Source organism: Diachasmimorpha longicaudata, chromosome 4 (genome assembly GCF_034640455.1).
Source record: "Diachasmimorpha longicaudata isolate KC_UGA_2023 chromosome 4, iyDiaLong2, whole genome shotgun sequence".
Lineage (NCBI taxonomy): Eukaryota > Metazoa > Arthropoda > Insecta > Hymenoptera > Braconidae > Diachasmimorpha > Diachasmimorpha longicaudata.
In genome coordinates, this window is record NC_087228.1 from 11,142,565 (window position 1) to 11,156,001 (window position 13,437).

Genomic DNA, 13,437 nt, shown 5'->3' on the forward strand with positions numbered 1-13,437 from the left:
GGAGTCCAAATTTGACATTATACTCAAAAAATTATTATCACAAAAATTATGGTAGAAGATTTTATCAAGCAATTTTGCTATTCCCCCCAAGGGACGTCCACGTCACCTTGTGCGAGCTCCAAGAACTAGAAAATTACTAAACCGCCTTTACAGTGTAGTGTGTATTTAGTGTCCTAGTGTCACATTGTTTGGAGCATAAACTGAAACATTAACAGTTAATTCATGTAATTTGTTCACCTCTGAGTCTTACAGAAAGGTTATTCAGTTCAGGATGATGAACAGAGATCAGTAAAAATTTCGATCCATCGTAGCTGTGCACAGTTCACGATATACGTGTTATTCCGAACTACTTGGACTCGATTGTTGTTTCTGGAAAGATCGTTTGGGAGTACGATCGCCAGTTGCCAAGGCGACCGTTTAATTTTGTGTTATGCAAAGTGAATTAAAAAAACTTAAATTGAATTATTACACAATAATATATTCCACAATCGAGGTGAGACGTATTCAACATGGACTTTTCTCTGTTGAATCAGTACAATGGAACCGTCGAGCCTGAACCTGGGGAGGACGGGAGCTTGATCTGTAAGTTGCACCAGACATTATTTGGCGCTCTTGAAATAAATACGTTAAAATGGGCACATTATTATTATTTTCAAATCCTATCAGTGAAATTTGATGAAACACGAGGTTTTAGTGACTTATTTCGAAAAATAAGTGAACTGTATGAAACACAAGAGCATTTTCCCACTTGTCCTTTGTTCGTGATGATGTTGAGGGTCTATTCCAGGGGAGGAGCAAAATTATGAACTTGGGGTCGAGGAATTTATACCCGCGACAGAACATTTTGGGGACGAGTACGATGGGGCAGAATTCCAGGAGACCCACACTCTCCTGGCAGATGGAGGACATCGTTTTGGAGTTTCTACCCTTGTTTTTGATACTGTTGAAGAGCTCATGTGGATGGGAAATCAAGGGGTGAGGCAGAAAAGCAATTATATTTTAGCCCTCAAAATTTAATATATTTGGGAATACTATAATTACTGCTCTTTTTGACCTTCATTATTGTAGGGCCATGTAACCTCGTATTATGGCTCAGGACTGCAGAAATACACATCATTTCAAGTACACGCAACCCAGGAAGTTCGACACATTCATCCCATTGACGAGGGAATTTTATGTCTAACCCAGACTGCACTCAGGGGGCAACTGCGTCGAGGAATTCCATTATTTACCCATACGTAAGGAATTTTAGTTAAGGGATCATGGATTTAATTGAAAATAATTTCATATTTTATATATATATATTTTTTAATTTAATTTTTTTTTTCAGGAACTATTTTTCCTTTGTAATAAATTAAGACTTTTCTGACAACAATTATGACCCCTCAGGTTTACTCTATAAAAAAATAAAAATCCCAGAATTATTATTTCAGCTCTTCAAACATGATAGATATGCAGTGCATGCTCCAATTCGGATCTCGCCTGTTGATGGGAGGTCACCAGGAGAAAATTGTGGACTTTGACCTGAGCAGGGGAAAGGAGACGAGTTATGTGCACGTTGGGGAGAACGGTTGTGCTATTTTGAGACAGCATGGTAAATTTATTTGTGCTGGAAGTCCAGTAGGCAGGATCGATCTGAGGGATCCCAATTCCCTGTCGATTGAACACACGCTTGACACTCACAGCGGATCACTCAGTGATTTTGACATTCAGGGGAATTATCTGGTGACGTGTGGATTCAGCAACAGTCGACAGGGATTGTCAGCTGACAGGTTTCTCATGGTTTACGATTTGAGACAGATGAGAGCACTCACCCCAGTTACGACTCTTGTTTATCCATTTCTGTTGAAATTCCTGCCGAGTTACTCGAGTCGACTGGCAGTTGTGTCGCCCCTGGGACAGATGCAATTGCTCGACACTATTTATGCTGACGTCCAGCCATCGTTGACCTGCCTCTATCAGGTAAATACATCCGTGGGTTCGCGAAAAATGAGATAATTTTAGGAAGACAGACAAGCTGAGGTTTTTTTCTGCAATTTCGATTTATTTCCCATCAGGTTGCAACGGGAGGGGCTATGGTGCTGTCTTTCGATGTGTCGCCGACTTCGAAGTGTCTTGGTTTTGGTGATGCTGCAGGCTCCATTCATCTGATGGCCACCAATGCACCTGATCCTCAATTTAATACCTTTTCAAGGTAATTTTATTTATCATTTTCGCGTTCAATCCCGATTTTTTTTGCCTCGAACTTTTACTGGATCAATATGAATTAATCAGGCCCACAGAATTTGCGGACCCAGTGGAAACCCTCGAGGCAATATCATTCGATGACCAACTCACACCCTTGAGCACAGTTCCCATGATGTATCCTGGGCACACATTAGCCAGTGACTGGCCAGAAGAATTCCTGAAGAAAATCTATCGGTATATGCCCTAAACTGCTTGAAAAAATGCCTCAATAAACCCAAAGAAAATGCCTTTACTGATTTACGATTAATTTGATAGTAAAACTCCAGCAATTGATCCGGACATACTGAAGACCATGAAGATGCAGGGAACGATCGGTTACGCACCGAATCCTCAGGCATTTCGGAGAAACCAAGTGAGGAAAAATTACTCATCAAAGCTTGAACCATTTACACCCCCTTCCTATCGCATATTTCCTAAGAGGTCTATCTGATTCCTAGTCTTCCTACGTGATCCAAGAATCTTTGATATTGAGTTGTGCCAGTGGAGGGGCTACGGAAATTATCCCGGGAAAGTTTCGTTTTCTCCCCAATTCCTAACGCCTTAATTCGAAAATAAAAAAGAAATTGTGATATAATGCTAATGCATGGTGCTGTTATTTGTCTTGACAATTTTTTTATTAATATAATTGTTGAAAGGCAGTACGTTGTAATATATCGAATGCAGCATAAGGTATTATTGTAAAAATATTGTACTCTTCCAAATTTAGTGCCTATAGGTGACTAGAAATTGATCGTCAGTTGATCTGACTCAAGTCAAACAATAGAGGAAGACTGACTGACCTACAATTTCATTTAAACTCATAACACATGATGTATAAAAATAATAATGTACGAATAAATTGTTCTGAAGTACAATAAATGTTGTATGAGATATATCTGCGTAGATTTAATATAACGAATGCATGAGTCGGCGGTGGAAGAAGAAAATCTTGTACAGGTGCATGATTAATATAATAATTCAGGGAGTAAAAGTTTATCGGGAATTGATGGTTTATTTATTTTACAGGTCCCTTATAATTTGGAAAAACGAAGGGGTTTGGTGACAAAATTATTTGCAGGTGAACCAAGACCCAAGACTGAGGATGGCACTTTCATTGCTATTCCCAAACGTTATCGGAAGATTGAAGTTAAATATTCGAGGTTGGGATATGACGAATTTGATTTTGATCAGTACAATTTGACGAGTTTCTCGGGACTAGAGGCAACTTTGCCGAATAGTTATTGTAATGCAATGCTTCAGGTGAGTTTTTTATTCCCAAGTGTTTAATTATGAAATTATTAAATCATCTCTTCTTAAATTTAATGATTGATCGATGAATTTCGCGTCTTTTCTTACAGTTGATGTATTACTGTGATCCTGTTAGATCAGCCCTCTTGTCTCACTCATGTCAGAAGGAATTTTGTCTTTCCTGTGAGCTTGGTTATTTATTTCACATGCTGGACACCTCAAGAGGTACTCCATGTCAAGCTGCCAATTTCCTGCGTGCATTCAGAACAGTTCCAGAAGCAGCCGCCTTAGGATTAATTCTCAGTGATCTTCACCCCGAGGCCAGGAGAAAGACCAGCCTTATCAGATTAGTTCAGGTAAGGTACATTCTTATGAGAAGACTCCGAGATTTTTTTCAACTTGAAAATTAATTATTTCCTGAGTCGTATTGAAGAGCTGGAATAGGTTCATCCTCCACCAGCTTCATTACGAAATTTGGGAAACACGGAAGCGTCAACTGGAAGAGAAAGAAGCTGCCCGCTCTAAGTCAGGCCCCAAGTATCCACCTTTTGTCTACAACGAACAAGACTTCCCCAGCATCCTTCAAGACTTGGGATCACGATATAAAAGCCACGATCTCGATAAGAGGAAGAAAAAAAAACAGGAAGAGGATGGTAAATATATGTGGATCGCGGCGAAAGGTAAACACAATTTACATGTGTACACCTTTGTGCATTGGAACACTTTTTGTTGTGTTTATTTTTCGATTTTTTTTCATGTTTTTTTGAATGCATGAGCATTTTCGTCTGAGCTGATTCATCGACACTATCACCACTCCACAGGCGAATAGAACAGAAACAGAACAGTACATGGAAAAATCTGCAATTGCTTTTATTTATTTACGCACTAATTAATTTTTGCAGTGGAGGAATAAAATGAACATATCCTTTTTATAGAACTACACAATGTTCACTTTATTCCCCTCTGTTTTCCACCAACCCATGTTTCCACGAATCACTAATAAATAAACCCCTTCTTATTAATTCCTCCTCCAGAAAACACCAATAAAAAGACAGACGAAACTGAAGTGCGTGAAGAGGAAACGGAGATAAGTAGAATGTTCGGAGCTGAGCAGATCCACATTCACAGATGCCTGAAGTGTGGCCAGGAAGCCTCTAAACACTCGATAATGCTTTTAAACAATTTAATTTACCCCGAAGTAATGAATCCCAACGAGGAGATTCCCTTCACAAAAATTCTGGCTCGCAGTTTAAAACCAGAGAAAGTAACGCCAGCTTGGTGCGACGGTTGTCAGAAATTCAGTCCAACCCTGCAGAGCCGGAGAATAACAAAGCTTCCGAAAATCCTGGCCCTCAACTGTGGCTTAGACAGCCAGCAAGAGAAATCTTTCTGGCAGATCCAGATGGACATAATCGTGCAGAAGTTGATGAACGGGAAGGACTCGAGTCCCTCTTCAAGCCCAGTCCCCAACCTAGTGAAGATGTGTCGCTACGGCGCCAACTGCATTCGTTCTGGCTGCAGATTCAGACATGTGGGGAAGGATCCTGAGCCTTTACCCTCACCGTCAGGCCCTTCATCAACCCCAGCGCAGGTGGCAGCTGCTCCAAGCCATTTATACTACTCTCACTCCTGGATTCCCCACTGTATTGAAGTATCTCTGGATGCGAATGGTGAGCTGTCAGTGGAAAAGCTCGACAAGATAAATCGAGAGGTTGTCAACAGCAAGCCATTGATCGTGGAGAACGGCCAGGGGAAGCCGTCGACAAACGACAATGAAAGCTCGTCAACCCGCGAGGACAATCCCCTGGAAGAGAATTCAAACCCGAAGGAAGTTGAAAGTGATGAACCCAAGGTCGAGAAAATTCAGTATACCTTGACAGGAGTGGTTTGTTACGTAGATGACAAAAACAGTGAGGAAAGGCGTCACGTAGTGGCTCTCATAAGGGTGGGACCTAATTATCATGAGAGATCCGCTGCTAGTCCTGTTGCTCAGTGGTACCTCTTCAACGACTTCAGTATATCTGCTGCGACCTCTCAAGAGGCTGTCTGGTTCAATCTTGACTGGAAGGTACCCTGTGTTCTCCATTACACTGCTGTCCCAGCTCCTGAGCCCGCTGCCCTCGTCAGTCCCCTGACTTCTGATGTCTTCGGTGAAGACAAGTGCGTTGCGAGAAGTGGAGGTACCCGAGGCATTACTTTCACCCCGTTAACTGCTGATGAGATGCCGAAGAAGGGGGACCTTGTGGGGATCGATGCGGAATTTGTTACGTTGAATCAGAAGGAGTCGGAGCTGAGGAGTGATGGAAAAATGTCGACTATCAAACCGAGCCACATGTCTGTAGCCAGGATCACGTGTATCAGGGGACAGGGGCCGCTGGAGGGGACTCCCTTTATCGATGATTATATCAGCACTCAAGAACAGGTCGTCGATTATCTGACGAAATTCAGTGGAATTCAACCTGGGGATCTTGACGCCAATTTCAGCAGCAAACACTTGACCACTCTGAAGTCGACTTATCAGAAGCTGAGGTTTCTCGTGGACAATGGGATTATCTTCGTCGGGCATGGGCTTAAGAATGACTTCAGAGTTATAAATCTGGTTGTTCCGCCCGAGCAAGTTGTAGATACTGTTCTGTTGTTTCATTTGCCTCATCGTCGTATGGTCTCATTGAGATTCCTGACGTGGCATTTTTTGGGTAAGAAAATTCAATCTGAAACTCATGATTCAACTGAGGATGCTCGAGCTGCTCTGGAGCTCTATCATAAATACAGACACTTGGAAGACAGTGGAAAATTGATGGAGGCACTTAAACAGTTGTACGATCTAGGAAATGAATTGCAGTGGAAGGTAAAATAGTACTATTTCCGTCTTCTGTTCTCTTCTAATTGATCATTGTTGTCAATATTTTTAATCATTATTTTGAATAGGTTCCAGAGAGCTGATCCACGGATGGAGATATTTTAGAAGGGGACCTGACCACAGAAATAGAAAATTCCCACATCTAAACTAATTGTTCATTGTAAATTCAAATATTAATTCACCGAGTCTCTCAAGACGACTATTTTACGGGTACAATCGTCATCATAATTTTTTTATCTGATTTCTCCACTTTTGTTGTGATATTTACGAATTACCATTCCGAGATTAATCTCTACCCAATTCTTACGATTCTTTGAGGTTGGATATCGATGAGCCGTGAAGTGAGAAATACTGATGGAAATGAATTTAAATAATTTCTTATTCACTCTTGAATTTTGACTGCCCAAAGAATTGCAAGCGAAAAATATTCAGGATACGTAAACTTGTTTTTTAATTTTTGTATCGGTACAAATTGCAATTTTCCCCATTGCTTTTTAATGATATTTTTATACGTGATATTTTAAAGAGAATTTGTAAATATGCGTTCTACTCACACACGGCTGTTATAACAATCATGGATATTAACTTACGTAAAGTGGTATGATTCAAGGGTGATAAATATATTTTTACCAAAGCCTGAATCATTGTAAAATTTGTCGATTATTTTTGTATACATTTTCATGACAAATATAAGCGAAAAAAAAATTAATGTTTTATGACTTGTGATGACAGAGAGGGAATGAATGAATAAAATACTTAGTCAATTGAATTAATATATTTATAATTTTTATATTAAACCTTACTCTCTGTATTTACAAATTAGCTCTAAGTTTTCACGAGCTTGAAGTGAAAACAAACCAATAATATTCCTATAAAATTCATTATTGCAGTAGTTAAAAGCTATTTAAAAAATCATTTTAGTATGAAATTAATAATTTACACATTGTACACGTACTCAGAGGGGAATAGACACTATGGCGACGTCCTGAGGATCGTCAAGAATATAAAATTTCATTAATTCTCAATAAATATGGAGATTAATTGGCTTCCCTCGTGAGAGTGCTCTTCACATTTGAAAAATGCAAATGTTCCATTCCTACTGATTCACGTAGAAAGTAGTAATAAATACAATGAATTAATCAGACATAATAAATGCGGATTATTATGCTTTGCCATTGGGCATTTTAACCAATTAGAGTTGGGGGACAGTCAGAATGAAACAGTGACATTTATTAGTTGCATGTGAGATCTCTAAACAAGGAAGAATTATGAAAAAAAATCACGCAAATGAAAAATTCACAGAAAACTTCATCAAAGATGACAGAAAATTCTATTGAAGAATTTTCCAATCTTACAGTGCGTTTTTATAGCAGAACTAATTATATGGAAATTATTTTGAATTTCCCTGTAAAAAAATCCCATTTTTTTTTATATTGAGGAAATTAAATAACACAAAATGTGAAATTTCAGTCAGTTAATTTTAACAAAAAAATTAATTACGTTCTTGTGTGGAATTTTTTCGTTCGCGTGTTAATCATAATTTCTCAACTCTAAACCAGGTGCACATAATCGCAAGCTCCCGCAGCTAACAAGTATGATTATAATTAATATAGGGTGCGCACGCACTATTCTCCCAGTAAAAAGTATTTGATTAAATTTTTTCAACTGTGCGTGAGCTTAAGTAGTTACGTAATTAAATCGTTTCTGACTAGAAACTTGTAAAGTAGAGCTGCAGGAGCCAGAGAGGAGTATTTTATGGCAGTAAAATATTCTTACGACTATCTTACGAAGACATTTTCTCGATATTCTATCGATGGACGAAGGCACAAGCATCACTACCAAAAATCGTCCACTCGTTGAAATTCCACTGCCTTCAGTTTAGTGGATAAAAAACAAAGGCACTGTCAATTTTTTAATATTCTTATTAACAATTCAATGGGGATATGAAAATATCCGCGTTATATTTTTCAAACGCTTCACATGTGGTCGTCTCCGTGCTGGAAATGGCCATTTCGATTTAGTGGCTGTCTTTCAGGTGCATCTGTTGGTCGATTCCTCTTGAAGAATCCACACTGAAAGCACAAACAGATTATATTCAATCTATTCCATTGATTTAGGAGAAATTATAATATCTTCAGACAGTAAAAGAATATTGCAAGGCACCTTGTACAGTAGAAAGATCAGCAATAGCAGGATAATTGTTCCTGCAACAGCCGACAGCACTACAACCCACAGGGGAACCCCACCGGATTCAACCGATGAAACCGTGGGTTCAGTGACAGTTACAACTTGATGGCTAGCTGAAACCAGGTGGTGAGGTCTTCCAATGAACGGAAGTTTGGTGACATTTGCGTAAACAGTGGTGGTGACGTTTAATTTTTCTCCTGCAGAGATTTTATTAAGCGTCGTTCCCTTCACCCTGAACCTGGCACTAATGGACACCTCCTCGTCCTTCACGAGTCTCCCAACGAAACACCTCAGAACAAGACACCTGGCATTGCCGCAGAAGCCAAGCTCGTTGAGGATATTCTGGTCTGTCTGGTCAGGCCTTCTGATTGCGTCATCGATCAGAGCTTGGTCCACCTGTTTTATATCTTCACCGAAGGATATTATTTCTCTTCTCAGCCTCTCATAGCTTTTCACCTGCTGAACATCTTCTCGCCTGAATCGGTGTCTCCGGTCTTCGTAATTCTGGGCACCACTGAAGCCCTCTTGTTCGTAGGTCCTGCTACCCTGTTTGTGTTCGGTAATTCGTTTCTCCTCGTGGCGAGTCTGGTAGGTCTCTACCTCTTCGCTACCAAAATTCTCATGATTTGAGGACGTTCGCTCCCAGGAATTTCCAGAGGTGCTTGTGAAACTGTCTTCTTGATTGCTTCTACCTTGCCCTTGGTGTAAATATAGTGAATAAATATATGACATTGATAGTATACCTAGTGATAATTATTTTTAAAAACTTATTAATTTTGGTTCTGACAAATCGTCACAAATGAAATGGGAAAATTTGGTATTAAGAAAGCGTTGAACTCTGAATATCGAAAATATGTCACGCATTCAGTTATCCTCTCCCTTCCATAATTACCTTGATATCGATTTCCAACTCCGCCAGTCTGTCCCTCCTTGATCGTGTAGCTCCTCTCCTCAGAAAAACTCCAGGAGCTCTGAAGTGGGAACCTCCTATTATCACTCAGCCTGCAATAAACCCTTCCATCCTCCCCAGTGATGATCTCTCCTTCCACTTTCGAGTATCTATCAGTCACTCCTTGACTGGATCCGTAATTCTGTTCTCCGTACTCATTCTGGAGGGGTAAAATAGGCCCGTCCTTGAGCTCGATGTACTGCTTTCCATCGACAGCCACCATGAATCTCCCCAGGAATTGCAAATATTGTCGTTGACCGCGATGGAACACCTCATACCCCACAGTCTCCTTCAGATCAGTCAAAAATCTCTGCAGTTCTGCAGAAGTTGCGACACCTCCAGATGGAATTACAATGTCTCCAGCGCCGATGTGCTCCTCTCTATCGCCAGTGATGTCATGACGTCCAGTGGACTGACTATAGAACCTCTGCCTCTCTCTCTGGCGCCTTCCTTCCTCCTCCCTCTTCTTTTGGGCAATGAATGCCTCCTCCTCCAGTCGAATCCTCTCCTCTTCCTCGTGTTTCAGTAACTGCTTTCTGCGATTCTCCTCCTGGAGATTCTGGAAATTATTGTACCGTTTTTCACTCTCTGTCTGATGAATGTTCACCAGAGTCTCCATCCCACCTGTGTGCCTATTCTCAACAGTCACCTGCGCCCCATTTTCACCATAAGAACTTTGATTCGACCTGGTGAAGGTTCGATCGTCTTCCCACGTTCCTTGACTGAATCCTCCAAATGAATTTCTTTGGGTAGTGTAGACTGAACCCTCTGAAGAGCTCAAACCACCCCCTCCAGTACTGATGACAACCCCTCCACCGGGTTTAGACACCCAGACACTTGTCGTCGCTTGCTCACTCTCTCGAGTCTTCTCAGTGGAATCGTAAATTTGTTCTCCACCTCTGGACGTTTTTATTCCAGAATCGTAGCTGTTCTCTCCTGTGTGAACGTGAATATTCTTCTGCGGATTCGTCAGGGGCTGGTAGCCCGGGCGAGTCTCGTAATGAGTCGAAATTTTTTTTCTATTTTCAATCCTGAGGGACAGGGAATTGGCGTTTGCTGTGGCACACCTGATGTTGCCATCTACCACAGGTTGATCGATGAGGTATACAAAATCATCCGCAGCGAGGGTCTTTCCTGGCCACACCAGGAACACTTCACTAGCTTCTATCGTTGAGGGCCCCTTATTTCTTATCGTGTAATTGTGAATGAACGCTGGGCCATATTCAATGTCAGTAGTTGCATTAATTACGGTGTAATTAGACGGATTGTAGTACAAGTCCTTGGGCTTGCTCTCGCCCTCCACAAGGAGATTGGAGTTCACCAGAATACCAGTGGGAACGTACAGAACATTATCATGAGTTCTCTCGATCGGTTCGGGATTCGTCGAGTTGACCTTCATATGGAAGTCGTACGTGGACTTCTCCCCATGAACGTGAGACGGTTGTAACCAGATCTTGAAGTGCACGACAGAGCCATGAGGTAAAGGATTGCCAATGTCACACTTTAGAGTGTTGTTGTTGGAAGCTGTTGGAGGGGAACATCTCACTGATGTGTCCTTGGACACGAGGGTTTCGATTTTGATGTAATCAATGCCCAGGGGGAGAGTCAAGTAGTAAGTTGCCTCGAAAGCGTCTTCATCCATATTTGAGACCGTAACGTCCAGCTCTAGACGTTCTCCAGAGCCGAGAAGGTACTCTGTCGGCTTCGAGACACAGGTGAGGTGCAGGTCCGGCTCGCAGATGTTGTCGTCACCGCAGTTCTTGCGGATTGAGATGCTGTCTTTTTCGGTCGATGTCATCGCGAGTACTGGCTCCAGGGGCAGTCGAGGATCCCTGGGACGTTGATCCACCCACTGATCTCCCGCCAAAGTTATCCTCATTTCTGCATCGAGCGAGGTGAGCTTGTCTCGAATATTAGGGGTCAAGTATACGTTGAATATTCGACAGTTCTGTTGGCCCTTCTTCATTCTAATCGGGAGAATCTTTTCGTTGCGGCCCTCGAACTCCAGGAAAAACATCCGCGGGCTCTTCGTCTTCTTTACATCGAGTACGTACTGAACGTTGAAATCGTATTCTGATGCTACCCCAATGCCGTCGTATTGAAAGCAAGTTTTCAGAGGAAGAGACGTGACTCTGAGTCCATTAGAAATCACTCGGGATTGATCCTCCAGGGAAACCAATTTCGAGGCTGAGCGGAACTCCACGTAGGTAGCTGCCTGTACCATCTTTATGACTGGACGAGCTCGGAAAAACATGGCAGCTCCAGACTCGTACGAACCGACCACCATATCTGGGTAGGAATTGCCGTCCAGGTCAAGACCACCTGACACGGAAAATCCGAAGGTCTGGACGTGGTTGCTAAGGTCTGTTGCGTAGATCACTTGGGAAAATTTCTCCAGAACTCCCTCAGAGGAGCCGTGGTATATGTATACCGCACCACGACCCTCTGGACCGGCGTATGGTGCCCCCACGGCGAAGTCCGTATAGCCGTCGAGGTCTAGATCACCTAGCGATGCTACTGAGAGGCCGAAACGACCTCTGTTACTTTCTCCATCTCTAAAATCAAACTCTCGGTATTTGTTAGGCCCTTTTCCGTAAAATACATAAATTCTCCCAGTCTCAAAGGTCATCTCGGTATTGTCAGGTATGGTGAACATGGGAGCGCCTACGATCAGATCGTCCAGGCGATCCCCATCGATATCTCCGACTGCTAATGAATATCCAAAATACGCGCCCATCTGTTCACCGGTGACGTTTTGATGATTTGTCATATTGGATGTCAAGAGAACAACCTTGCCATGAAGTCCATATCCTCGAGGCATACCAACAGCGCTTCCAACATCTCCAGTACCCAAAAAATCTCCACTTACTAGGGCATATCCCAAATAACTATCATCTTCCTCAGGAGATCCTTCCTTGGTAAACATGACTTGTCCCTTGGTATGTGGGGACTGCGTGTACACTTGTCCTGTGGAAAAAATGCCTCACTTAACAAATGGAATCCATCCACACAACGTTGTTAATCATTATTTTATTAATTGATAATTTCTGTTTTAATGAAATACTAAAGCGAAGTCTGTACTATTCGATTAAATAAATCAGTATGAAACAGCCGTCGTAAGCAATCCAGCCACTCGTTCACAATTATATAATTCCTAGAATTAATTGTTCAATTAATATAATTATTTGCTTACTGCCATCACTCTGTAAAAATAAAGCTGTAAATGAATAAGAAGCTGCGGCCCACACCTGTTAGACCACCCTTGGACTCACCTGGCAGTGATAACAAGGTATTAAAATTTAATTTGAGGAATAAAAAATAGAATTATCTATCTACATACGCTCATGTAATCTCAATCAAAATTTTCATTCTGGGAGGGACTTGATTACGTTTATTAGGAGGGGAAATTGTTAATCACGGAACTATAAAACCTCTGTTTAATCGTAAGCCATAAATAAACCGCTGCATTATTTATCTAATTAACTCGACGAATGTATTAATAAATAATTAGCACAGCACTGCCAAGCAAGTGTAAGGGAGGGAAAAATCAGAGTAATCGGATTATCAGGCGAGGGTATAACGCATCATTCTGATTCTCGAGAGAAGTTTTTTTCAGAATATAATGCACTGATTTTTATCAACGATTATCTCATTGAGCTGTGGATTTTTATTTCGAGGGATAAATTTTCTATTGAGAATATTTGTTAATTCGGCAGGACTAGTCATGTTTCGGAGCTTTTCAGAAGGGGGGAGACTCGTGAGGTACCTGTATAGATGGTGGTCGGCACGAAGAGTCTATTCTCCAATCTCCTTGCGATTGAGAACAGCTGACCTGGAATATTTTTTATAAAAAATCTTTCTTTTGATCACTCTCTTGATCACATGTGAATTTACAACCAAATAATAATTTGCGACATATTTTCATTTGTATAATTCTCTCTCAATTATGGAATTTTCTATGAAGAAA

The 13,437-nt window shown here is 41.3% G+C and overlaps 2 protein-coding genes across 5 annotated transcripts in view; one reads left to right on the forward strand and one right to left on the reverse strand.

Moving 5' to 3' along the window:
* Window positions 1-117: 117 nt before the first annotated feature.
* Window positions 118-7,103, forward strand: LOC135161789 (PAN2-PAN3 deadenylation complex catalytic subunit PAN2). Of its 2 annotated transcripts, none has more exons than XM_064119698.1 (12): window positions 118-582; window positions 788-975; window positions 1,069-1,238; window positions 1,434-1,962; window positions 2,058-2,194; window positions 2,275-2,421; window positions 2,503-2,599; window positions 3,253-3,486; window positions 3,585-3,830; window positions 3,908-4,154; window positions 4,509-6,322; window positions 6,403-7,103. In XM_064119698.1, the coding sequence occupies exons 1-12, from the start codon at window positions 510-512 to the stop codon at window positions 6,415-6,417; spliced, it is 3,897 nt and encodes a 1,298-aa protein (XP_063975768.1). In that variant the 5' UTR covers window positions 118-509; the 3' UTR covers window positions 6,418-7,103. The 2 variants fall into 2 exon arrangements, with proteins under 2 accessions (XP_063975768.1, XP_063975769.1); XM_064119699.1 differs by having other exon boundaries at window positions 120-582; window positions 3,908-4,127.
* Window positions 7,091-13,437, reverse strand: part of LOC135161787 (integrin alpha-PS2-like) — a 32,439-nt gene continuing 26,092 nt past the window's right edge. For 2 of the 3 annotated variants that reach the window (XM_064119693.1, XM_064119692.1), the window contains 3 exons: window positions 9,414-12,437; window positions 8,498-9,219; window positions 7,091-8,406 (listed from right to left, as the gene is read on the reverse strand). In XM_064119693.1, coding sequence (XP_063975763.1) covers window positions 8,311-8,406; window positions 8,498-9,219; window positions 9,414-12,437 — 3,842 coding nt within the window. In that variant the 3' untranslated portion in view covers window positions 7,091-8,310. Of the gene's footprint in view, window positions 8,407-8,497; window positions 9,220-9,413; window positions 12,438-13,236; window positions 13,303-13,437 lie in introns of all 3 variants that reach the window. The other variant, XM_064119691.1, reaches the window with a different exon arrangement.